General features: G+C 59.3%; 1 protein-coding gene across 2 annotated transcripts in view; it reads left to right on the top strand.

The window, feature by feature from the left end:
- The first annotated feature begins 3,709 nt into the window (after positions 1 to 3,709).
- FRMD8 (FERM domain containing 8) overlaps positions 3,710 to 24,344 on the top strand; it is a 30,275-nt gene continuing 9,640 nt past the window's right edge. Inside the window, exons 1-9 of one of the 2 annotated variants that reach the window (XM_066353650.1) lie at positions 3,710 to 3,861; positions 4,139 to 4,223; positions 7,377 to 7,544; positions 12,836 to 12,937; positions 13,710 to 13,768; positions 13,854 to 14,038; positions 15,610 to 15,834; positions 18,144 to 18,267; positions 19,137 to 19,280. In XM_066353650.1, coding sequence (XP_066209747.1) covers positions 4,139 to 4,223; positions 7,377 to 7,544; positions 12,836 to 12,937; positions 13,710 to 13,768; positions 13,854 to 14,038; positions 15,610 to 15,834; positions 18,144 to 18,267; positions 19,137 to 19,280 — 1,092 coding nt within the window. In that variant the 5' untranslated portion in view covers positions 3,710 to 3,861. The remainder of the gene's footprint in view (positions 3,862 to 4,138; positions 4,224 to 7,376; positions 7,545 to 12,835; positions 12,938 to 13,709; positions 13,769 to 13,853; positions 14,039 to 15,609; positions 15,835 to 18,143; positions 18,268 to 19,136; positions 19,281 to 24,344) is intronic. The other variant, XM_066353658.1, reaches the window with a different exon arrangement.

The raw sequence follows: 24,344 nt of genomic DNA, 5'->3' as shown, positions 1-24,344 counted from the left end.
CCCTTCCATGAGGGCATTCCATGCTGGGCTTCAAACTAGAGCTGAATCCGCCCCCAACCCCTCCACTGCTGCGGCTCCACCCCAAGCCACTGTCACCCCCACTCGGATTCCGGATTCCGGCCCATGACCGGCCCCCTCTCTCCACCCCTTTCCCACTTCCAGTATGTTTTCCACTCAGCAGCCAGAGTTACTGTCCCAGGCTCGAGGAGCCCTCACAGCACTGCCCCATCTTTTCTGTTGTCACCTCTGGCCACTTCCTTGCTTGCTTTGCCCCAGCCACCCTGGCCTCCTCCCCTCACTCTCTCTAAAAAAGAGAGAGACAGAAAGGGAGAGAGATGAGAAGCATCAACTCATAGTTGTGTCACTTTATTTGTTCATTGATTGCTTCTCATATGTGCCTTGACCGGGAGCTCAGGTAAAGCCAGTGACCCCTTGCTCAAGACTCAGGCCCCTTAGGCTCCAGCCAGCGACTGTGGGATCATGTCAATGATCCCACACTCAAGCTGGCCACCCCACAGTCAAGGAAGCCTGGCACTCAAACCAGATGTGCCCGCGCTCAAGTCAGTGACCTTGGGTTTTGGAACCTTAGGCCTCTGTGTCTCAGGTCGACATTCTATCCACTGTGCCACCACCAATCAGGTTCTGCCTCTCTTTTTGATTTGAGAGAGAGAGAGAGAAACATTGATTTGTTGCTCCACTTATTTATGCATTCATTGGTTGATTCTTGTATGTGCCCTGATTGGGGATTGAACCTACAACCTTGGCATATTGGGACAATGCTCTGACCAACTGAGCTACCAGGCCAGGGTCGGCCTCCTTCTCTTCGTCAAACGGACTCCTGCCTCCAGGCTTTCGCATTGGCTGTTCCACCTTCCTGTTGGCCTCCTCTGGTGTGGGACCCAGAGAGCAAGCCCACCTGAGCATCTCATTCAGTACTGCCATCTGCCCTACCTGCCCAGCACTTCTGGCACCTCATCTTCTGAAACACTGTGTAATTAACTCGTCTGCCTGGGCAGGGAGATCTGGCTGTTTTGTTCACTAGTGTTATTTTGAAGGCTTAGAACAGTGTGTGGCACAGTGTAGATACTCAATACATATTAATTGAAAGAACGAATGAGTGGACAAGTCAGGCGGCAGCACCAGTGGACAGCCCGGCACCAGCCCTGGGTCTCCAGTTCCTTCCCCCCTATCTCCAAAGGGCCGCAAAGAATAAAGGCACAACAATGCCCCACCTGCCCCTCCAGATCTTGTTGTAGCTCTTCTTTCCCATCAGATGCCCAAGGGCCAGACCTGCTCACCCTACTTCTCTCCCTCTGCCAAAGAAGATCCTTTCCACCCCACTACTTTCTTGTAGGGGAACAGGTGCTAAGAAACAGGGGTTCATCTCTGACCTCCTCCCCCTGGAGTTTCCTGGTGCTCCTTGGGCTGCCCCAAGACCTTCCTGAGGACTGGCCTCTTACGGAGGGCTGGGCTACAATCCTACTTCCGCTCGTTCTCTCCTGCGTGATGCTGGGCAACCCCCTTTGTGGGCCTCAGGCTCCTTAATGCTTGCAAAAGCACAGGACCAGCCAGCTGATTCCTAGTTTAAGACCTTCTAAAGGCCTGTGAGCTGTCCACTCATTTCAGAATGGGCCCCACCCTCTAATCCCACCTTACCACTCTAGCTCCCAGGAGACCAGTTAGCACTGCCCAGAGCCTTGCAGACGAACAGCTCCACCCCTGGCTAGCTCTTCTCCAGTCCTCCTGCAGGTTCCTCCAGGTTAAGCCTCAGCCTGGCAGAGCAGAGCTCTAATCTCAGCACACAGCCTCCAGAACATCCTCACTGCCTGCCAACCTCCCCCACCCCTCACCCTGGTATTAACCCCTCCGCAGGGTGCCACCCCAACGTCCCTGCTGCACCTGTTGTGCTGTGATTGCCCAGGGCTTCCCTGGTGCCCCAACCTTGTTCCTGCAGCAGCTCCCACCACATGGAATGCCTTCAGGAATCTCTGCCCTTCTTCCATGGGCCTGGGTTTCAGCCACCTCACCACCACCACACATACACCAGACCTTTGCTTTGTTATTTAACCTTTTTGATCCTGTTTTCTCACCATAAAATGGAGCTATAACAGTCATCTTGGTGTGTTATATGGATTAAAGCACTTAGAGGGGTTCTGGCACATTGTACATGCTCTATAGATGGCAATTATGTTCTCTTATTCCACTCCCAGAGTCCACAAGGGTGACCTGAGGGAACACAGGAAAGGGCCTAGCACACAGTAGGTGCTGAGGAACTGAGGACCCTTCCCTTCCTGCTTGTGGCATTTTCTATTTTTAAAGGCAATCCTGTCATCTTATGTGGTTTTAAACACGTGTTTCTCCAGGGCCTCTCTCTCTCCTCTCTCCCTGCACTGCCCGGTTAGCACATAACACAAGCTTACATGTCTCACCCAGGTCTCCGTCCCCTGCCCCAGCCCAGGCTCACACCCAGTAAGCACTCAGCAACACTGAGCTGCATTCCCACTTTGCTCCAGTGGGTTTAGGAAGGCCACTGAGCCAACATGTCCTGATCTGAAGGTCACAGAGCTGAGAACCAGGAGGGCGATGTCTGTTGCTACTGTGTACTCTTCTCTCCAGCTCACATCTGAGCTTCCCTGATTGTTCAGGTCATGCTGGTAAGGAAGATGTAATGGGCTTAATTGTAGGGTAGTGTGGGTCCCAGGGGACAAGCTAAAAGGTATTTCAAATGCTGAGGAAACAAGACCTGGGCTAGGTAGGAGCTGAAGCTACCTTCCGAAGAAAGGGAATCAGAGCCTGATGAGGCTGACCGCCCACCTTCCCCCACGTCCCCCACCCTAAATCCTTCCTCATTCTGCTGATCACTGAGTTCACTGTTTTCACTCAGAACAACCTCCTGTTCTAACACAGGAAGGCACCCCATGGACCTGTTTTTCTCCCTGAGATCCACACCTCAGGCACACACATGCTGGCATTGACAGAACATGTTGGTGACGTGACCTTGGGGATAGGTGGTTTCACACCTGCTCCTGCCTTTTCCCAGCCTGGTAAGGCCTCAAGGTCTCTGAGGCTGTGTATCTAAGATAGCAAAGGCTCATGTGACTGCTCCCTGGAAAAACAAGTGTGCCCAGCCTGGATTTCCAGTGGATAAGTTGAGGGTCCTTGGAGGTCATCTTCATTTTACAGACTAGGAAACAAGCCCAGGAGCGGAGGTAAGGGGCAAAGGGATTTGTCCAGGATGAGTCAGGACAGGCACCCAGTCTCCTGACCACAGCAAAGAGCTCATCACCGTGGCTCACGGGCCCGGAGGCGCTGTACATCTCGACCCAGGGCCCCAGCACAGTGTGAACTCCTGTCAGGTCCCTGGAAGCATCTCCACTTTACAGGTGATGGGGACAGGCACAAAGTCACACACCAGTGCCAGAGCTCACGCCCAGATCTCCAATTGCCTTGAACCTTCCACACCCTGTTACAGGCTAGCGGGGTGGTTGGCCGCCCGCCCTTGATCAGTCGAACTGGTGACGACTTTGGTTCGTACTGGGGCCATCCCAGGGTGTGACCAGAAAAACGAGGCGTGTGACCTGGGCGCCCCGGGCATGCGCAGGAACGCGGGGGGTCCCGTGAGCGTGCGGGCAGCGGAGAGGGCGCGTGCGTGGCGGCCCCGGGTTCCAATTGGCTTCCGCGCTGGGGAGGCGGGGCCGTGCGTGCCGCGCTACCTCGGCCGCTGCTTCCGCGTCACAGCCCCGGGAGCAGGAGCCCGAGGTGCAGCGGGAGTCTTGGCGGGCGGCGGAACCCGAACCGGAGCTGGGGTGGGAGTCAAGGCAGCAGCCTGGGCCGAGGCGGCCGGCACCGCGTCCCTGCGAGGTGAGAGCACGGCGACAGGGCTGCGCGCTTCTTGCCTGAGCGCGCCGGCAAGCCGAGCTCCCGCCGCCCCTGGCCGAGGCCCGACCCCTCCCACCTGGCCTGCGGTCGGCTGAGGACCCCCGCCCCCGCCCCGCTGGTCTGCACGCCGCCGCTCCGGACTTCTCCGTTCACCTTTGCAGCTCAGCCCGGGGTCCTCCCTTCCTTAGTGAGAGCCGGTGGGACGCCCCGGTCCTCATCCCAGGTCCCCAGTAACTGTTCTTCCTCTCTCCCTCCGCAGATGGACGGGGCGGAAGGCAATGTGGGGCAGCCCGGCCCCGCCGAGCGGTCCCAGCGAAGCAGCGTGTCCTCCGTGGGAGCCCGAGGTGGGTCCCTGTCCCCGTCTCCCCGCCGTACCCTCTTGGGACCGCAGCTCTGGGGAAGTGGTTCTGGCTTGTCATCTCTTCCATTAATGAGAATCTTATGTGTTAATTAACAAGGAAGGTATGTTGAGGTTTGGGAAGGTGACACAAGTCAGTCAGAGGACCTGGTTTTGTTATTAAGCTACTGGCCAAGTTGGGTCTTCATTTTTTTTTTCTTTGTTGATTTTAAACAGAGATAGAGAAGCATTCGTTTGTTGTTCCATGTAGTTGTGCGTTCAGTCGTCACTTCCTGTGTGTGTGTCCTGACCAGGGATTGAACCCGCAACCTCGGTGTTTTGGGACAACGCTCTAACTCACTGAGTAACTGGCCAGGACTGGGAATGCTTCTTAAATCTCCTTTTTTCTCACTTGTAAAATGAGCATGTCTCACAGAACTGAAATTTTTAAAAAATCTGATGAATGAAAAGTGACTCGTTCTCTTTTTTTGTTGGATTTCTTTCTCACAAACACCCTTTAGCAGATAGAAACCATTATGGTCACTTTATTTTTTATTTTTTTACAGAGACAGAGAGAGAGTCAGAGAGAGGGACAGACAGACAGGAATGGAGAGAAATGAGAAGCATCAGTCATCAGTTTTTCATTGTGACCCCTTAGTTGTTCATTGATTGCTTTCTCATATGTGCCTTGACCGCGGGCCTTCAGCAGATCGAGTAACCCCTTGCTGGAGCCAGCGACCTTGGGCTCAAGCTGGTGAGCTTTGCTCAAACCAGATGAACCTGCGCTCAAGCTGGCGACCTCAGGGTCTCGAACCTGAGTCCTCCGGATCCCCGTCCAATGCTTTATCCACTGCGCCACCGCCTGGTCAGGCCATTATGGTCATTTTTTTTTTTTTTTTTTTTGTATTTTTCTGAAGCTGGAAACGGGGGGTGGGGGGGTGGGGGGGGGGGACGGGACACACAGTCAGACTCCTGCATGCGCCCAACCAGGATCCACCCGGCATGCCCACCAGGGGCGACACTCTGCCCACCAGGGGGCGATGCTCTGCCCCTCCAGGGCCACTCTAGCGCCTGGGGCAGAGGCCAAGGAGCCATCCCCAGTGCCCGGGCCATCTTTGCTCCAATGGAGCCTTGGCTGCGGGAGGGGAAGAGAGAGACAGAGAGGAAGGAAGAGGGGGGGTGGAGAAGCAAATGGGCGCTTCTCCTGTGTGCCCTGGCCGGGAATCGAACCCGGGTCCCCCGCATGCCAGGCCGACGCTCTACTGCTGAGCCAACCGGCCAGGGCCAATTATTAGTTTTTCATTGCGCATTGCGACACCTTAGTTGTTCATTGATGGCTTTCTCATATATGCCTTGACCGTGGGCCTTCAGCAGACCGAGTAACACCTTGCTCGAGCCAGTGACCTTGGGTCCAAGCTGGTGAGCTTTTGCTCAAACCAGATGAGCCTGTGCTCAAGCTGGCGACCTCGGGGTCTCGAACCTGGGTCTTCAGCATCCCAGTCCGATGTTCTATCCACTGCGCCGCCACCTGGTCAGGTTAAATAAAATATTTTTTAAAAATTGCCCGACCAGGGCCCTGGCTAGTTGGCTCAGTGGCAGAGCGCTGGCCCGGCGTGTGGAAGCCCTGAGTTCTATTCCCGGCCAGGGCACACAGGAGAAGCACCCATCTGCTTCTCCACCCTTCCCTCTCTCCTTTCTCTCTGTCTCTCTCTTCCCCTCCCTCAGCCAAGGCTCCATTGTAGCAAGGTTGGCCGGGGCTCTGAGGATGGCTCTGTGGCCTCTGCCTCAGGCGCTAGAATGGTTCTGACCACAACAGAGCAGCGCCCCAGTGGGGCCGAGCATTGCCCCTTGGTGAGTATGCCATCCCGGTCGGGCACATGCAGAAGTCTGTCTGATTGCCTCCTGGCTTCTCACTTCGGAAAAAGACCAACAAAAAAAAAAAGCCTGACCGGTAGTGGCGCAGTGGATTGAGTGTCGAGGTGGGATGCTGAGGTCCCAGGTACAAAACCCTGAAGTCATTTGCTTGAGCACAGGATCACTGGCTTGAAGCCCAAGGTCACTGGCATGAGCAAAGGGTCCTTGGCTTGGCTTGGAGCCCCTGCCCCACCATCAAGGCACATATGAGAAGCAGTCAGTGAAAACTTAAGTGACATATAACTACAAGTTGATGCTTCTCTCTCAAAGAGAAAAAAATGGCTGAATCTCAGCCTCCAGGAGATTTTATGATCTCTTGAGAAAGCAGTTTTAGGGGACAGACTTAAGTATCCAAAAAGCACCTTCACTTGTGTTAATGATAAACTGTGCCCTTGCCTTTCACAGTCTTCACTGCATTTGATTCACAGCCACTCTGTGAGGGAGGGTATTGGCCCTGCATTTCAGGAGGCAGCCCCCACTCACTGACGTGCTGAAGACAGCCAGCTAGCCAATGGCTGGGTGAGGATTGGAACCCAAGTTATTTGGCTTCCAGGCTCAGTGCTACTTCACAGTCGCTATGATTCCAGAAGTGGGGATTTGAATCTGGCTGCTCTTCCAAGGGTCTCCTTTTGGCTCTGGGCTCTGAAAAGGCATGCCGGAGGCTGGCACAAGGCAATGCTCAGCTTGTGCTTTCCCTGGCCTGTTTCAGGCTGCCCTGCAGGGCTGTGGTACTGAGTTCTGAGGCTGAGGAGTCCTAAGGAAGCTGAGCGCTGCATCTTGCTTTGCCCTAGGGTGGCCTTTAGTCCTCAGTTCCCATCTTAGCCGGGGCCAGAGAGAGGCAGTGCCTTGCCTTGGGACAGTGTGGGTCACCCCTCTCCCCGCTCCCGCCCGAGAGACTGACTGCTGTACCCTCACCACAGATTCGCCTGTCTGCCTCGGTGCCCACAGGGGGATGTGCTCCTGCAGGGAGAAGCACGGGAGAGTCCTTGGGGCTGCTGGGGGGTGTGGGGGTGCAGTGGCCTGCCCTGACTTGAACCTTTGGGGGTTAGGGTGGGCCGGGCCCATCCCCGGCGCAGAGGTGCTGGGTTTCTGGGTGTTTTGAGGGTCTGGAGTAAGTCCTAACAGGTGGCACCCTTCACAGGGTCCTGCAGGGCAGCTGGGGGTATAGAGTGGGGGCTGGAGGGTGCCTGATGCACATGCCTGTGCCGGCACGGGGCCCAGCTGACTACGCCCCCACCCCCTGCAGCAGCCGATGTGCTGGTGTACCTGGCGGATGACACAGTGGTACCCCTGGCTGTAGAGAACCTGCCGTCCGTCAGCGCCCACGAGCTGCACCGTGCCGTCCGTGATGTCCTGCAGCTCCCGGATGTCGCCGTGGACACCTTTGCGCTCTGGCTTGTCTCCCCTCTTCTGGGTAAGGCTTGGCAATGAGAAGCCCGAGCAAAAGGGCGGGAAGGGTGCTGACCGGTGAGAAGGGAGGGGACAGGTTCCCGAACCTGTGGCTGCCGTACATCATCTAGGGCAGGTGGGACTTACATGTGCCCTGGAGCTGTCCACCCTTTTGAGGACCCCGAGCCCCGAGAGGATGCCTGGCTCCTCCGCCTCCACCTCCTTTCATTCTGCTAGTGGCAGAGGAGGAGCCAGGCCTGCCATCAGCCTCGGCAGTGTGGGGCCTGGGGCAGCAGGGGAGCAGGCCTGCCGTCAGCCTTGGCGGTGTGGGGCCTAGGGCGGCAAGGGGACCAGGCCTGCCGTCAGCCTTGGCAGTGTGGAGCCTGGGGCAGCGGGGTTGTGGGGCCTGGGGCGGCAAGGGGACCAGGCCTGCCGTCAGCCTTGGGGGTGTGGGGCCTGGGGCGGCAAGGGGACCAGGCCTGCCGTCAGCCTTGGGGGTGTGGGGCCTGGGGCGGCAGGGGAAAGACTACGAGACAGAGAGGGCAGGGGCCTGCATGTGCCGAGCACCTGGTCTGCGCTACAGCCCGAGCTGGTATTTTGTCAGCAGAATTTCACCTTTTCCTTGTGACCAGCCCTGTCTTGCAGATGAGGAAATGGAGGTGGACTGGTGGGACCAGTGAGGGGTAGAACCGAGGTCAGACGGAAGCCTTGGCGGCCCTCGGCTGACCTCTCTGAGCTGCATCTACTCTTGAGGGCAAGGAGGAGGGTTGTTCTCAGCCTAACGAGCAGCCACCCCTAAAGATGAGACTTGTCCTGGGGTGAGGGAAGGCAGGATGAGAGGGAACTCGACTTCTCTTGTCAGGAGTCCTCCAGCCCTGCCTGGTTTCCGGTCTGTGACCACCAGCGTCCTGCCCTTTCAGGCTGAGACTCCCAAGGCCCGGATGGAGCGGAAGTGAGGGCAGTGGCTCTCCAGACCCTCAGGCCGGGGCGGGGGGGGGGGGGGGCTGGGAGTTCTCTGCGACCTCTGAGTAGGGCCTCCAGCCTCCTGGCCTCCTGGCTAGAACAGGAAGAGGGTCAGGTGAGAGGTGCCCCCACTGGTGCCAGGGCCAGGCCTGTTCTTCGAGCTTGAACTTCTCCTTCCTTGTAGAGGAGCAGGGTCAAGAAGTGGACAGCTGATCCCTGGGGCTCCTAGCGGGTCAAGAAGTGGGTAGCTGATCCCTGGGGCTCCTAGCGGGTCAAGAAGTGGATAGCTGATCCCTGGGGCTCCTAGCGGGTCAAGAAGTGGGTAGCTGATCCCTGGGGCTCCTAGCGGGTCAAGAAGTGGACAGCTGATCCCTGGGGCTCCTAGCGGGTCAAGAAGTGGATAGCTGATCCCTGGGGCTCCTAGCGAGTCAAGAAGTGGGTAGCTGATCCTTGGGGCTCCTAGCGGGTCAAGAAGTGGGTAGCTGATCCCTGGGGCTCCTGGCGGGTCAAGAAGTGGATAGCTGATCCCTGGGGCTCCTGGCGGTTGCGGCTTGTGCCTCTGCCCGGGACGAGGCGCGGCAGCTGGCTTGGGAGAGTGTATGCAGGTCCCCCACCCCCTGCCCATCATTGGAGCTTCCTGCCCAGCTGCTGTTCTCGCCCGCCCTCTTCCTGCTGGCTGTTTCCGGGGGCTCCCCCCTCCCAGCTCAGCTGCCCCTCCACCCTCCAGGCTGTTGGTCAGGACTGTGGGTCCCTGGGCTTGTGTTTTTGAAGAGCTGGTGTGTGGGGGGTCCATGTGGCCGCCCTTCCTCAGGCTCCTTGTCCCTGCAGCTGGCCAGCTTGTTTCCCCTCCCACTTCCTCTGCCCCCACTCCCTCCCCATCACATTCCTGCTCCCCCTCAGGACCGTGAATGGTCTGCTTATGTGGTCCTGCTGGCCTGGTCACCCTGGGGTATGGCCTCGTCCAGGAGGAGGGTGGCTCGAGGCCCCAGCACAAAGCCAGTGCCCACTTTGTTCCCTGGCCGGGTTCAGGAAGGCTGAAAGGCCACTTCAGCTTTGACTCGGGCCCCTCAGAACCTTGGCTCCCAGAGTGGGTGAAGTACTGACAGAGACCCCAGGGCTGTGAGGCAGGGGAGGGGTGCTATCCGTTGGAGCAGCCCTACAAGCTGGATGTTTGGAAGGGTTTGGCTTTCTCAGTGCCATTGTCACTCTGCAGGGCTCGAGGGACAGTCAGCCTGTGTGGGTGACAGCTTCACACAGAAAGGCCCCATCTGGAAGTGCATTGGACCATGAGGTCAGCTCAGTCCCGTTCTGATAATGAGAGTTCTGAGCTGCTGGGGCTCGGGGCGTAAGGCTGGTCGGGGCTGGGCCGTAGGCAGAAGGAAGGGACTCTTGTCCCAGGTCCACTCCCTCAGTGTGTCCAGGGGTCCCAGCTAGTCAGTACCTCATGCATCTCACAAGTATGGGGGAGCCCCTCCCTCCGTTCTGGGCAGCGATCTAGATCTGGGGGTTCAGTGGCGAGCAGGACCCTCAGGGAACGTATATCTCCAGTGCTGGCAGGAGCCTCAGGGGGCAGAGCTCTGTTCTGGTGTAGCCACTAACTCTGGTGGCCTTGGGCAGGCACTGTCCCTCTTTTGGGCTTCAGTGAATCCGAATTGAGAGTGTGCTTGGAGAGTCTGGCCAAGCAGGTGGGATTGATGAGGGAGCCCTTCCTGGAGGGACGAGGACACTGATGCCCATGACACATTCCCCTCCTGGAGAGTGGTGGGACACGGATGGTTACACCTGGGTTTTGCCAGGGGTCTAGGTAGAAAATGAGGGCCGTGGAGCCACCAGGAAATCTGGGTCAGAGAAATGATGGGAGAAGAAAGGGGTGTTAGAAGCTGAGTGCAAGGGGTGGTGGGAGAGGCTGTAGGCAGGGAGGGAGGGCCCCCTGGAGGCTGTGGCTGCTGTTCTGGTTTACGATCAGGGTCCAGATGGAAGCCCAGAGAACAGAGGTGAGAACACTTGACTTCAGGCTGGCAGGGGAAGGTGCCTGGCCCCCTGGGTGGTGGTGAAGAGGGGAGATAAGGCTCAGAAGGTAGGGGTAGCTAGTTGATGGCTTGGATATTGCCATTCCTCCTCCCACTCCTCCCCTCCCCCTCCTCCTTTCCCCTCCCCCTTTCCCCCTCCCCTCCCCCTCCTCCTTTACCCTCCCCCTTTCCCCCTCCCCTCCCCCTCCTCCTTTCCCCTCCCCCTTTCCCCCTCCCCTCCCCCTCCTCCTTTCCCCTCCCCCTTTCCCCTCCCCTCCCCCTCCTCCTTTACCCTCCCCTCCCTCCTCCCCTCCTTCTCCCTCCCTCCTTCCCGGGGAGCCATCCTCTTTCATCACCAGATGGTCTTGGAAACCGCCTCAGAATTCTCAAAGGCTACGAGCTGCAAAGCACAGGATGAAACTGCTTTGTCATTTCTGGACTGAGCTGAGTTCTGGGGCGGGCTGACAGGCTGGGTTGAAGGGCCAATCTGGTGAGGGCCCATGTGGGCTAGGGGCACTTCAGTGAGCTAGACAGAGGCATTCCTGCCCACTAGCTGCCGCACTCAGGCTAGTGGGGACACAGTGAGGTGGTGGCAGATAGTGCTGACCACTGTAGTCAACCAGGTGGGGTACCATTGGTTTGATAGGTGACAGGAAAGGGCTGCCTTAGTTAAGGGTCCAGGAAAGGTGACATGTGAACTGAGGCCCAAACCAACCAGTCAGGTAAGGATGTGGGGGAAGGGCACTGAGGCAGGAAGAACAGCAAGTGCAAAGGCCTGGAGGCACAGACAGCCGGGAGTGTTTCAGCGATTGAAGAAGGCTGGAGTGGGAGAGGGGGCAAGAGAAGGGGACCAGGTGGGCGAGCTGGATGCCATGGCATCTGTGGCCATGGAGGCCAGGCACTTGAAGGAGGGAAGGTCAGCTGGAGCTCCCAGGGAGGCGCTAGAGGAGGGGCTGGTGAGGAGGGGGCCCAGGCTCTGCAGGGGGCAGGGGAGGGCAGCGCCTCGGGCCTCAGTACCCACTTCGGGCTCTGCTCCCTAGTGACCAGGAGGTCCGCCTGGTCCGCTACCCCCGGCACCTTCTGTCTGCACAGCCTCAGCTCTAGCCTCCCTCGGCATGGTGGGAGCCGTCCAAGGCTGGTCCTGTCACTTTTTTTTTTTTTTTGTGACAGAGTTAGAGAGAGGGACAGATAGGGACAGACAGACAGGAAGGGAGAGAGATGAGAAGCATCAGTTCTTTGTTGCGGCTCCTTAGTTGTTCATTGATTGCTTTCTCATATGTGCCTGGGGAGGGGGCTACAGCAGACCGAGTGACCCCTTGCTCGAGCCAGTGACCTTGGGCTCAAACTGGTGAGCTTTGCTCAAACCAGATGAGCCCGCGCTCAAACTGGCAACCTCGGGGTCTCAAACTTGGGTCCTCCACATCCCAGTCTGATGCTCTATCCACTGTGCCACCACCTGGTCAGGCTGGTTCTGTCACTTTCAACGAACGACCTAACCCCTCTCAGCCTCGTTTTCTCTGTGGATGAAGTGATGGTGGGTGTTGCAGATTATACCCCTAGAACGGTCTGGTCACTTAGTACCTGCCTGCGCAGTTGACTGCCCGGGACTGCGATCACATCGCTGGTGGGCGGCAGCAGTTGCACGCGTGTATGCCTCGGGCCTGTCTCTCGCTCCCCCCTCCCCCCCCCCCCCCCGCTGTCACTGGTGGAGGTTCTGTCTCTCGCTCCCCCCGCCGCTGTCACTGGTGGAGGTTCTGTCTCGCGCCCCCCCCCCCCCCGCCGCTGTCACTGGTGGAGGTTCTGTCTCTCGCTCCCCCCCCCCCCCCGCTGTCACTGGTGGAGGTTCTGTCTCTCGCTCCCCCCCCCCCGCTGTCACTGGAGGAGGTTCTGTCTCTCGCTCCCCCCCCTCCCGCTGTCACTGGTGGAGGTTCTGTCTCTCGCTCCCCCCCTCCACTGTCACTGGAGGAGGTTCTGTCTCTCGCTCCCCCCCCCCGCTGTCACTGGTGGAGGTTCTGTCTCTCGCTCCCCCCCCCCCCGCTGTCACTGGAGGAGGTTCTGTCTCTCGCTCCCCCCTCCCGCTGTCACTGGTGGAGGTTCTGTCTCTCGCTCCCCCCCCCCCCCCCCCGCTGTCACTGGAGGAGGTTCTGTCTCTCGCTCCCCCCCCCGCTGTCACTGGTGGAGGTTCTGTCTCTCGCTCCCCCCCCCCTCCGCTGTCACTGGAGGAGGTTCTGTCTCTCGCTCCCCCCCCTCCGCTGTCACTGGAGGAGGTTCTGTCTCTCGCTCCCCCCCCCCCCCCCGCTGTCACTGGAGGAGGTTGCATGGCCGCTCCCCTCTTGTCCTGCAGAGGTGCAGCTGAAGCCCAAGCACCAGCCCTACAAGCTGGGCCGCCAGTGGCCGGAGCTGCTGCTGCGTTTCACCGATGCCCCAGATGATGATGTGGCCACAGGTCAGTGTGCTCCTGCAGCCCCCATCTCAGGGCCCACCTGGGTCTGGGGCCCTGACTTCCGGTCCCGCCAGGCTGAGGAGCAGGGCCGACATCTTCCCCAGGCCCCATCAGCCTCTCCTGGCAGGGGACCCGGGGTCCCTGAGGGGAGCCCAGGAGAGGGTGGCGAGAGGTCAGCGAGCATGTCAAGATGAGCCACACACCCTGCTCTCTGGGAAGCCTTCAGGCTTCGGTGGTTGTCTGAGCCGAGGGACTGGGGCCAGGCCGAGCGGGGGCCAGGCAGAGCGGGGGCCAGGCCGAGCGGGGCCAGGCCGAGCAGGGGCCAGGCAGAGCGGGGCCAGGCAGAGCGGGGCCAGGCTGAGCGGGGGCCAGGCAGAGCGGGGGCCAGGCAGAGCGGGGCCAGGCAGAGCGGGGCCAGGCCGAGCGGGGGCCAGGCCGAGCGGGGGCCAGGCCGAGCGGGGGCCAGGCCGAGCGGGGGCCAGGCCGAGCGGGGGCCAGGCAGAGCGGGGCCAGGCCGAGCGGGGGCCAGGCCGAGCGGGGGCCAGGCCGAGCGGGGGCCAGGCCGAGCGGGGCCAGGCTGAGCGGGGGCCAGGCCGAGCGGGGGCCAGGCCGAGCGGGGGCCAGGCCGAGCGGGGGCCAGGCCGAGCGGGGCCAGGCAGAGCGGGGCCAGGCAGAGCGGGGGCCAGGCAGAGCGGGGGCCAGGCAGAGCGGGGCCAGGCCGAGCGGGAGCCAGGCCGAGCGGGGGCCAGGCGTTGACCCCAGCCTCTCCCCCTAGATGAGCCTGCCCTGCAGTTCCGAAGGAACGTGTTTTTCCCAAAGCGGCGGGAGCTCCAGGTGAGGCAGCAACCTGAAGGCCCTGCATTTAGTGTCCCCTTGTCCCTAGACCCCTGGATGCTCGTGCCCTGACCTAGCTGAGCAGCCCTCCCCTGCCACACAGGTCCACGACGAGGAGACCCTGCGGCTACTCTATGAGGAGGCCAAGGGCAATGTGCTGGCGGCACGCTACCCATGCGACGTGGAGGACTGCGAGGCCCTGGGCGCCCTGGTGTGCCGCGTGCAGCTCGGGCCCTTCCGGCCCAGCCAGCGCATGGCCTGCACCCTAAGGTAGGGCCGGCGGGGCCTGAAGCAGGGTGCAGGGTGGGGAGCGTTGCCCTGGCATCCTACGTACAAGTGGCCTTAGGTCTTGAAAGGTGCTGGAATCAGGAGGCCTCAGCCTCAACCTCGGGGCTGGCTTGGACACTGTGACCTTGGTTGAGGCGCCCTGCCTCTCTGAGCCTCCTTTTCTTCATCTGCCCTGGCCTGAGGGGCCTGGGTAGGGGAGACTTGGGTGAGGTGACTTCTGTGAGCAGAGTCCCCAGCCCAACAAGCCCTAGATGTGCGTGAGGATGGAGTTCCGCCTTCAGCTGAGGTGTCTGTCTGTAGTTACAGTTAGGGACTGTGGGGGACACATGATGAAAGTGCCCTAGCAGCCTGAGAAGGGTGGGCAGCCCCTTGGAGACCCTCCTGCCGCCCTGAGCGGCCCTCCAGGCCAGCACACCTTCCTCAGCCCTCCTGCTGGGCCAGCTGCCCTTCCCCGTGGCCGGCAGTGTTTGGTCCTCTGGAAGCCTCCGCAGGGACCCTCTCCTCTTCAACGGCGATGGAATTTGCCCGGCACCAGTTGCATGTCAGGCACACGCTGACACTCATCTGTGCAGGTGGACATCAGTTCCTTAGTTATATGTGCGAAGACGGGGCTTGGCGAGGGCTCTCCACGCACAGACCAAGGCTCCAACTTGGGTTTATGCAGAACGGCTCGTGCACTCGTGCACAGCCCACGTCGTCACAGGCTGCCTCGGATGGAAAAGGACGTGGTCATGCCCAGGGTCTTCCCTCCGCTGTGCATGGGGTTGAAAATGCCCCTTCTTTTGTGAACCTGTGCCCATGAATTGTAGGTTATTTAGCAGAACAAAACACTGAGCCCTGGCCGGTTGGCTCAGTGGTAGAGCGTCGGCCTGGCGTGCAGGAGTCCCGGGTTCGATTCCCGGCCAGGGCACACAGGAGAAGCGTCCATCTGCTTCTCCACCCCTCCCCCTCTCCTTCCTCTCTGTCTCTCTCTTCCCCTCCCGCAGCCGAGGCTCCATTGGAGCAAAGATGGCTTGGGCGCTGAGGATGGCTCTGTGGCCTCTGCCTCAGGCGCTAGAATGGCTCTGGTTGCAACAGAGCAACGCCCCAGATGGGCAGAGCATCGCCCCCTGGTGGGCATGCCGGGTGGATCCCGGTCAGGCGCATGTGGGAGTCTGTCTGACTGCCTCCCCATTTCCAGCTTCAGAAAAATACAAAAAAAACCCCACCACATTGACAGTTTTGGGTCACTGGTATCATTTTGGTTGTAAAAGTTCCACTAGCTCAGAAATCCAAACTTCACTTAGCAGTGACCCAGACGTTACTTTGAAGCCTTCCAGCCAGTCTGGTTCCGGAGTGGGCCCGGGTTTGGCTCCTCTCTGTCCGCTGACTTTTCCTTCAGGTCGCCAACCGATCAGGCATGCTGCTGGGATGGCAGCAGTAGGTTCCTTGGGCAGTCCGTGCCCAGGGCTCTGCCCCCGCCCCCATCCCTGCCCCATGAGCGTTCCTGCACCTGAGGACCATGACACCCCCAGCCACGGAGCCCCTCCTCATCCATCTTCCTTATTCCACAGGGAGAAGCTGGACTCCTTCCTCCCCGCCCACCTGTGTAAGCGGGGCCATGGGCTCTTTGCTGCCCTCCGGGGCCGAGGGGCCAAGGCTGGGCCCAGTGAGCAGGGCCTGCTCAACGCCTACCGCAGGGTGAAGGAAGCGGTCAGCAGCGACAGTGAGGGCAACGCTTCCCTGAGGACCCACTACCACGCCTACCTCACCAAGTGCCACGAGCTTCCCTATTACGGGTGAGCCTCGCCCCAGGCGGCCTCAGCTCTGCGTCTCCTCTGTCCCACAACAGCCCTGACCCTGGCTAGTGCGGCCAGTGAGCCTGTCTCTGCCACAGCTGAGCCCCGTCCTCAAGGTGTGCCCTGATGCCAGCACCTCCCGCCCCGTGGTCCCGAGCCGGACCCTGTCCTTCCCTTCCTTCCATCACAGACCAGGGCACTCTGGACAGGTCCTCTCCTTTCACCTGCCACAGTCACTTGGTCAGGGACCCTGCTGGCCTCCCCTCCAGCCAGTGCTGTCATTTACACAGTCTCCCTCTAGCTGATATGCTGGCCCTCTAGGCCCTGGTGACACCTCATTGAGCAAAGAGACAACGACCCCTGCCTGGTGAAGCTGCCGCCGTAGTGGAGAGAGAGAGTGAGCAATAGAGGTAAAGAGCCGACTACAGGTGGGCAGGGACTGCGACAGGCAACAGGTGAGGGCTGTGTGACACGTTTCCGCAGGGTGACACGGCTCAGCCGGATGGTCCGCAGGAGTGAGACGTGGTCTGATTCCGGAGATGCTGAGGGTGGATTTGATAGAATTTGCCGAGTAGAGAGGTGATGGAGAGGAGACAGAGAGGGCTCCAGGTTTCTGGCCCCCAACTGGAGGATGACATTGTCCTCAGCTGAGATGGGACTGTGCCGTGGAACGGGTCGGGAGGCTGGGGCTCGGCTTTGGGGTGTTGATTTTGAGATGCTCACTGGATGCCTGGGTGGCAGTTCCGAGGAGGCATTTGGGCCTCTGGGTCTGGACTTGGGTAGTAAGTGGTGAGTCGTCAGCATGTGGACAGTGTTTGACACCGGGGACCCAAACTGACGGCCACGGAGGTGAGTGTGGATGGGAGGAGGACCCCAGCCAGGAGGCGGCAGGGTCTCCCCAGGCCAGGCACAGGGAGGTGTCAGGGAAGGAGTGGCCAAGCATCCCGTGCTGCCGCTTCAAGGTCCAGTTTGACATGTCCTGTGTAGCTGATGGTGGTCCTCGGCTTCATCATCATGGAGGAGGCCACAGGCGGAGGAGAGTGGGAGAAAGCCTGGAGACAGTGAGCGTGAGCAGCTCCTCCAAAGAGCTGTGCCGCTGAACGAGTCTAGAGGTGGGGCAGCAGCTGGAGCGGTGGAGGCGGAAGGGTTTCCATTTAGTGACGGGAGCGTGTGCGCTGACAGGGATGGTCCAGTAGAGAGTGAAAACTTGAGGGCCCTGGCCGGTTGGCGCAGTGGATAGAGCATTGGCTGGGCATGCAGACAGATGTCCTGGGTTTGATACCCAGACAGGGCACACATAAGAAGTGATCACCTGCTTCTCTCCCCCTTTCCCTTCCCCTCACACAGTCAGTGGCTCAGTTGGTCCAAGCGTCGGCCTCGGGCACTGAGGATAGCTCGGTTTATTTGAGCATCGGCCCCAGACAGGGGTCGCTGGGTGGATCCAGTTGGGGGCACGTGTGGGACTCTATCTCCCCTCCTCTCACTTAAAAAAAAACTGAAAACTTGAGATGAGGCGGGCGAGTGTCCTCGCTCCTGGTGCAGCAGTTTCCCGGGCCTCAGCCAAGCCGGAGAAGCCTTCCAGGAGCAGGGCAGACGTGGGGCTGCCGGGCAGTTACCGAGCCGCTTTCAGTAATGGGAGGTAGTGAGTGCTCATCTCGTCCCGCCCCGCTGCGCCAGTGCAGGCAGTCGCCGAGAGTGGGACTGAGGAGGATTCGGGCTTAGCCGAGGGCAAGGGGCTGAGGGGCCAAGGCCACCATGGGAATGGGAGAGGACACGGGCAGGCAGGAGGGAGAGGGTGGCAGCTCAGTGGGCTGGTGTCCCCAGGCCACTTCTCAGTTTCAAGCCCTGAAGCTGCCTCCCTGAGCAGCTTCAGCCCCCTCATGGGCCCAAGCAGGTGCAGCCTTGACCCCTCCCTGGTGCTGAAGAGGGCAGCAGGATCTCCCAGCCCTGACATGGCCTGGTCTCCGCCAGCGGCCTCGGTCACTGAGTCCTCAGGCTCCTGGTGGTTCCCTGAGCATCACTTGCTGTTTACACCTGGGTTCATGCTTTCTCTTCCTGTGGTGTCCCCTTCTCCGTGCCACCCAGTTCTACCTCCTGCCTGTTAAACCCTCCCGTCCTGCAGAACCAGCTCAGATGCCACCACCTCCTAGAAGCCTCCCTGACTTCCCCCACTCCTGCCCCAGTTCCTCCCTCCCCTGGGGCAGGTTTCCATTTAACATTCAGTCACCGCACTGCTAAGCTTCTTGGGCACCCCGGGCCGTCTGTCTGGGTGCTATACAGGACAGGCTGACACCGGCTCCCCTCACCAGGTGTGCCTTCTTCCATGGCGAGGTTGACAAGCCAGCCCAGGGCTTTTTGCACCGGGGCGGACGAAAGCCAGTGACTGTAGCCATCAGTCTGGAGGGCGTGCATGTCATCGACAGCAGGGAGAAGGTACGTCAGCTCCAGGGTGCAGCCTGTGAAGGGGGCTCCGTGAGTAGGTAGAGTGGGGTCCTATGCAGGCCTTCCGGGTTCCCTGGGCCTGTGGTTGGTTTTGGGCAGGGTGGGTGGCCTGTCCCTCCTTGCACATGCCTGAGGCTTTCACTGTCACCCTGGGGGCTTTTCTGGGTCTGCTTTGGATCAGCCTTTTTGCACAGTACACTGGGCAGGAGGGGGTGGCCGGGCAGGGGAGGCTGCAGCTGGGAAGGACACGTGTGCGACCGGGGATCTGGTGGGGCCTGGCAGTCTGCCTGGCCAACAGCTAGAGAGCCACTGCTGGTTTCCAGAAAGGCCTACGACCAGGCGCCTTCTGGGCTGAGTCCTGCTCCTCACTCGGTCGCGTGCCGGCTACCTGCTGGCCGCCTATAATGGAGGTGGTGGTGGCAGCTGCCCTGTACGGTGGCTTCTCTGCACCTGCCCAGGAGTCCCTCCTAAACCAGCAGAACGGTCTGGGGGACTTCGGGTTGTCCCAGAGAGGAACCCCAGCCCTGCCTGGGCATCTGTGCTGAGGCGCTGACCAGCTGACCTCATGGGGAAGAGCTCCCCTCCCCACTGGCCTCTTCCCCCACGTGACTGCCCTGGCTGCCAGGGGCTTGACCCCAGCGAGAAGTGCCGTGGGTCAGGGTGTCTCAGCCTCCCTGGACCCCCGCTCCCTTCCACGGTCTGATGAAAGCAGGGACTTTCCTCAGAAGCTCACACGTGAATTTAGAAGTAGCCTTGGAGTTAAACAGCCAGGAATCCCCTCCTGGTGGTGCCTGAGCCGGCTGAGGCAGGGGAGCAGACCTCTGCCCAGGGGAGTCCAAGCTCTGCCTCCCGCTGGCCAGCACGTCCTGCTGGGCCTGCGTTTCCAGGAGCTGTCCTGGGACCACACGTCCCCTGAGGAGGAGGAGTCTGTCCTGTGGCTGGAGTTTGACGGGAACAATGAGGGCACACCGGTCAACAGGCTCCTCAAGATCTACTCGAAGCAGGTAGCAGGGTGTCGCCGGCACCGGCACAGGGGGGTGTGGGGGGAGGCAGGGCTCAAGGGGCCCCAGCCTGGCTGGCGAGCAGGTGGGGTCTGCTGAGGGCCTGGGGCCCCTGGAAGCTGACCTAACTGGCCTGGAGCCAGCCTGGTGCGCTCACTCGTTGGGCCTGGTCTGGGGAGTTCACAGACATCAGACGGTGGCTGTTCGCTGCGGGCTTCCCAGACCCGCACCAGTCCCTCTGTACTCAGGGCCCCTCCCTGTGAGGTGAGGTGGCTGCTCTCAGGAGGCGCAGGCACGGAAGGCTTCAGGCCCTCTGCACCTGTTGCTGCCTTTGTTTACTGTCCAGTTCATTCAGTGCCAGGTCTTCCACTGCCCCTCGCCCCCTCACAGAGAGGCTGCTCCTCCCCCAGGGCCGGCATGACTGCGTCCCTCTGGCCTGTCCTTGGTGCCTCTGCGGGAAGACGACACCCCAGGGGCTTCATCACTGAAAGCACACATGCCCGTCCCTCCTGCCTGCCACCACCCCCAGGCTGTAGGCCCTGCAGAGCCGCACTGCTCCCCGCTCTCTGCGCCTCCCTTCCTGTCCCTCACCCCTCGCAGCCAGCCTGCGCCCTGCTCCACGCCCAGAGCCTCTGCTTGGCCACGTGCGCAGTGCACAGGCGGCTGTCTGCCTTCCCTGTCTCAGCCTGACTGCGCTCCTGGGAATGCCTCCGCCGTCCCCTGCGGCGGCTGCCCTGACTTCTGGCCCCTCTCCCTTCCCCTTGCTGGCCCTCCTTTCCTGGACCTCTCCAGGGACATCTCTCCCTGTTGGAGTCTAGAAGCTCTCCCCTCTCACGGTGTCACTCTGCTGTCACCATCTTTTTGCTGATGACTTCATCTTTTTGCTGATGACTATTCAATAGTTGAGACCTCTTTTTAAAAGTAAACGTGTATTGAATTATACTTTACATACAGAAAAGTGCACAAATCCCAAATGTATAACTCAACAGATTTTTTTCCTGAACAAACCTATGTGTCACCTTTCAGACTAGGAAATAGAACCAGGACCCCAGGGGACCCTTCAAGCACCCTCCCAGTTCTTCTCCCCACCAAACGGCCCCGTGCATCCTGACCTGTATTGTGCCCGAGTCACTTTGTCTGTTTTAGAACCTTCTAGCATGGGCTCCACAGTGTGCTCCTGTCCGGTTGCTCCTGCCCAGCGTTGCGTCTGTGAGCCCATCCTTGCTGCTCAGGGTGGTGCTTTTATCTCTCACGATGCTCCCTGGTGTTCCAGCGTCTCGATCTCCCGCCGTGACTCTGCTGTTCTATTGCTGGCGGGCACTTGGCGTTCTAGTTTCGGACTGTTGCAAACAGTGCTGCTAATCTAGGTTCGCAGCCGGGCGTGCAGGGGCTGCATCACCAGCGGGCACGTGCTCAGGTGTGGGGGATACTGCCAGTTTTCCAAAGCAGTAGTACCAGTTTGCACTCCACGGGTGGATGAGTGCTTGTCGCCCGACTCCTCTCTGACACCTCGTGTAGTCTGTCTTTTTCATTTTAGCCACTCGGTGGGTGAGTAGTCAGAGGCAGATTTAACGGCGGGCGCACCAGGTGGGCGCCCTGGGCCCAGACTTCTGAAGGGCCCCACAAAACCCCAACTGGACACTTCTCTAATGTAAGGGGCCCAATATTTTCTTCTGCGCCCGGGGCCTCAACCAACCTTAATCCGCCTCTATGAGTAGTGTATCTCTTTATGTCTTTTTCCCTTTTATTTTTTAGTCAACTTCATTGAGGTATTATTTACACTATAATGCACTCATTTTCAGAGTGAGTTTTGAGCCTGACCAGTGGTGGCACAGTGGATAGAGAGTTGACCTGGGACACTGAGGTCGCCGGCTTGAGCATGTGAATGATCCCGTGTTTGCCGGCTTGAGCATGTGAATGATCCCGTGTTCGCCGGCTTGAGCATGTGAATGATCCCATGTTCGCCGGCTTGAGCATGTGAACGATCCCGTGTTCGCCGGCTTGAGCATGTGAACGATCCCGTGTTCGCCGGCTTGAGCATGTGAACGATCCCGTGTTCGCTGGCTTGAGCATGTGAATGATCCCGTGTTCGCCGGCTTGAGCATGTGAATGATCCCGTGTTCGCCGGCTTGAGCATGTGAACGATCCCGTGTTCGCCGGCTTGAGCATGTGAACGATCCCGTGTTCGCCGGCTTGAGCATGTGAACGATCCCATGTTCGCCAACTTGAGCATGTGAACGATCCCATGTTCGCCAACTTGAGCATGTGAATGATCCCGTGTTTGCCGGCTTGAGCATGTGAATGATCCCGTGTTCGCCGGCTTGAGCATGTGAATGATCCCATGTTCGCTGGCTTGAGCAAGGGGTCACTGGCTCGGCTGGAGCTCCCCCATCAGGGCACATACGAGAAAGCAAATCAGTGAACAACTGAACAACTAAGGAGCTGCAACGAAGAATTGATGTGTCTCATCTCTCTCTCGTCCTGTCCCTCCCTGTCTGTCTGTCTGTCTCTAAGAGTTTTGACAACTACCACTGCCACAGTCAAACTTTGGAGCGGCTTGCTTGCTATTCTGTACAGTGTCTTCCTAGAGTTGCACTGTCTGTTCACGTATATCCACACAGACTTGTACTGTAATGTTTGTAGCAGCTTCGTTTGTAATAACCAAAGAACTGGAAACCACACAAATGATCGTCAACCAGTGACTTGTTAAAAAGAAAGCTGTACAAGCCCGCAGCTTATACAGTGTATGCTGCCTGTGAGACCGGCCTTTTCCACCAAGTTTCAGACTTTTGAGATTCATCCACAGAGCACTTAGTTCCTTTGAATTGTTGAAAAGTATGGTGTGGGTATACTACAGGTTAGCTCTTCACTCACTGAAGAGCTGGGCTAAACATATGCTTGGCTTTCCCAGACACTGTCAGACTGCCTTCCAGAGTGACGGTTCTGTTGTTTCCACCAGCAGTGGCGGACAGCTCCCGCGGGGGCGCTGCGTCCTTGCTGGGCACTCGGCTGGCGGTTTCACTTGTTTGCCTCTCCCCTTCGAGTGTGTTCGTGATACGCCATTGTGGTTGTAATGTGCATTTTCCTAATGACTGGTGGTGTTGCTGATGTTTTCATGTATTTAACTCGCTATCCTTATGTCTCTCTTGTTGGGGTGTCTACTCAAATTATTTGTCCTGTGTTTGTCGAGCTGCTCTCTTTCTGAGTGAGCTTGTCACACAGACTGCACACCAGCACCTTATCAGATGAGTTGTGTTCTGTCTGTCTTGACCTTTCCTTTTCCTTTTATTTTAGGTTTTATTTATTGATTTGTGGAGAGAGTGGGGGAGAGAGAAAGGTGGAGAAGTGGGAAGCATCCACTATTAGCAGTTGCTTCCCATATGTGCCTTGACCGGCAGGCCCAGGGTTTGGAGCCTCTGACCTCAGTGTTCCAGGTTGACGCTCTGTCCCTGTACCGCTGCAGGCCAGGCTGAGTTTTCCTGGCAGTCTCCCGGCCCCTCAGAGCCTCGTGCTATGTTAGCGGGGCGTGGGCTCCTTTTGCACTTGCCACCCGGGGCCCTCCGTCCCACCCACTCAGCAGCCAGCTGCCCACTGGACGGAGAAAAGGAGGCAGGTATGGCGACCAGGACGCTGGTTCTTCCTTCTGGGCTGTGTAGGGTATGGGCCCAGGGGCTTGTGTTGCTTCAGAGAGGTCTCAGGCTACACTGTGGGTAGGCCAGCGTCAGACCGATTACATCTGTCAGTGTAGGGACCCCACCCTGTGGCCTCGGACCCCGCTTCCCCAGTGGGTTCTCTTCTTTCTGCCTGCCTCAGTCCCCACTGTACCTCACTTGCACAAGGTAGGCACCCAATAAATGTGTGCTGTCTGACTAGGGAACACCACCCGCTGACAACCTCCCATCTGGTGCATCTGTCAGTCCCGACATCTCCATGCTGTGGTGCCCAGACTGTGGTCACTGACATCTGGTCACTTCATTTATATCAACACGTGTTATGTTTCAGATTTGTTGAGGAGGCTTCACTTAAAACAATATACTCAGAGGGAGCCACCCACCCCTCCCCTGTGACCTCACTACCACTGCTTTCTCCCCATGGGCCTGCGGGTTTTTCTCAGTCAGCATGCATGCAGTTCTTTCAGCCCAGAAAGCCCCCTCCCTCCCTGCCTTGCTCCCTGCCTCCCTCCCTCCTTCCTCCTTCTTCCTTCCTCCCTCCTTCCTCCCTCCCTCCCTCCCTCCCACCCTCCTTCCCTCCCTCCCACCCTCTTCCCTCTTCCTTTCCTCCCTCCCTCCTCCCTTCTTCCTTCCCTTCCTCCATCCCTCCTCTCTCCTTCCCTCCCTCCCTCCCTCCTTCCTTCCCTCCCTCCCTCCCTCCTTCCTTCCCTCTCTCCTTCCCTCCTTCCCGCCCTTCTTTCCTCCTCCTTCCTCCTCCCTCCCTCCCTCCCTTCTTCCCTCCTTCCCTCTTCCCTTCCTCCCTCCTCCCTCCCTCCTTCCCTCCTCCTTTCCCTCCCTTCCTCCTTCCTTCCCTCCTTCCTCCCTCCCTCCCTCCCTCCCTCCTTTCTCCCTCCTTCCTCCCTCCTTCCCTCCCACCATCCTTCCCTCCCTCCTTCTTCCCTCCCTCCTTCCCTTCCTCACACCCTCCTTCCCTCCCTTTCTCCTTCTCTCTCTCCTTCCCTCCCTCCCTGTTCCCTTCCCTCTCTCCCTCCCTCCTCCCTTCCCTTCCTCCCTCCTTCCCTCCCTTCCTCCCTCCTTTCCTCCCTCCCTCCCTCCTTCCTTCTTCCCTCCCTCTTTCCCTTTCTCCTTCCCTCCCTCCTTCCCTCCCTGCCTTCTTCTCTCCTTCCTCCTCCCTCCTCCCCTCCCTCTCTCCCTCTTTCCACCCTTTATTCTTCCCTCCTTCTCTCTCTCCCCCCTTCCTCCTCCCTCCTCCCACCCTTCCTCCTTTCCTCCCTCCCTCCCTCCCTCTCTCCTTCCCCATCCTCTCCACAGCAGCCAAGCTTCTTTCCCTGCCTGGCCTGACCACTCCAGCCGCTGCCTTCCTGACCTGTGCCTTCTGACTAGAAAGCTCTTTCTC

Source organism: Saccopteryx leptura, chromosome 1 (assembly GCF_036850995.1).
Source record: "Saccopteryx leptura isolate mSacLep1 chromosome 1, mSacLep1_pri_phased_curated, whole genome shotgun sequence".
NCBI lineage: Eukaryota > Metazoa > Chordata > Mammalia > Chiroptera > Emballonuridae > Saccopteryx > Saccopteryx leptura.
Note: the sequence above shows the minus strand (reverse complement) of the source record. Positions and strands in the feature narration are given on the sequence as shown.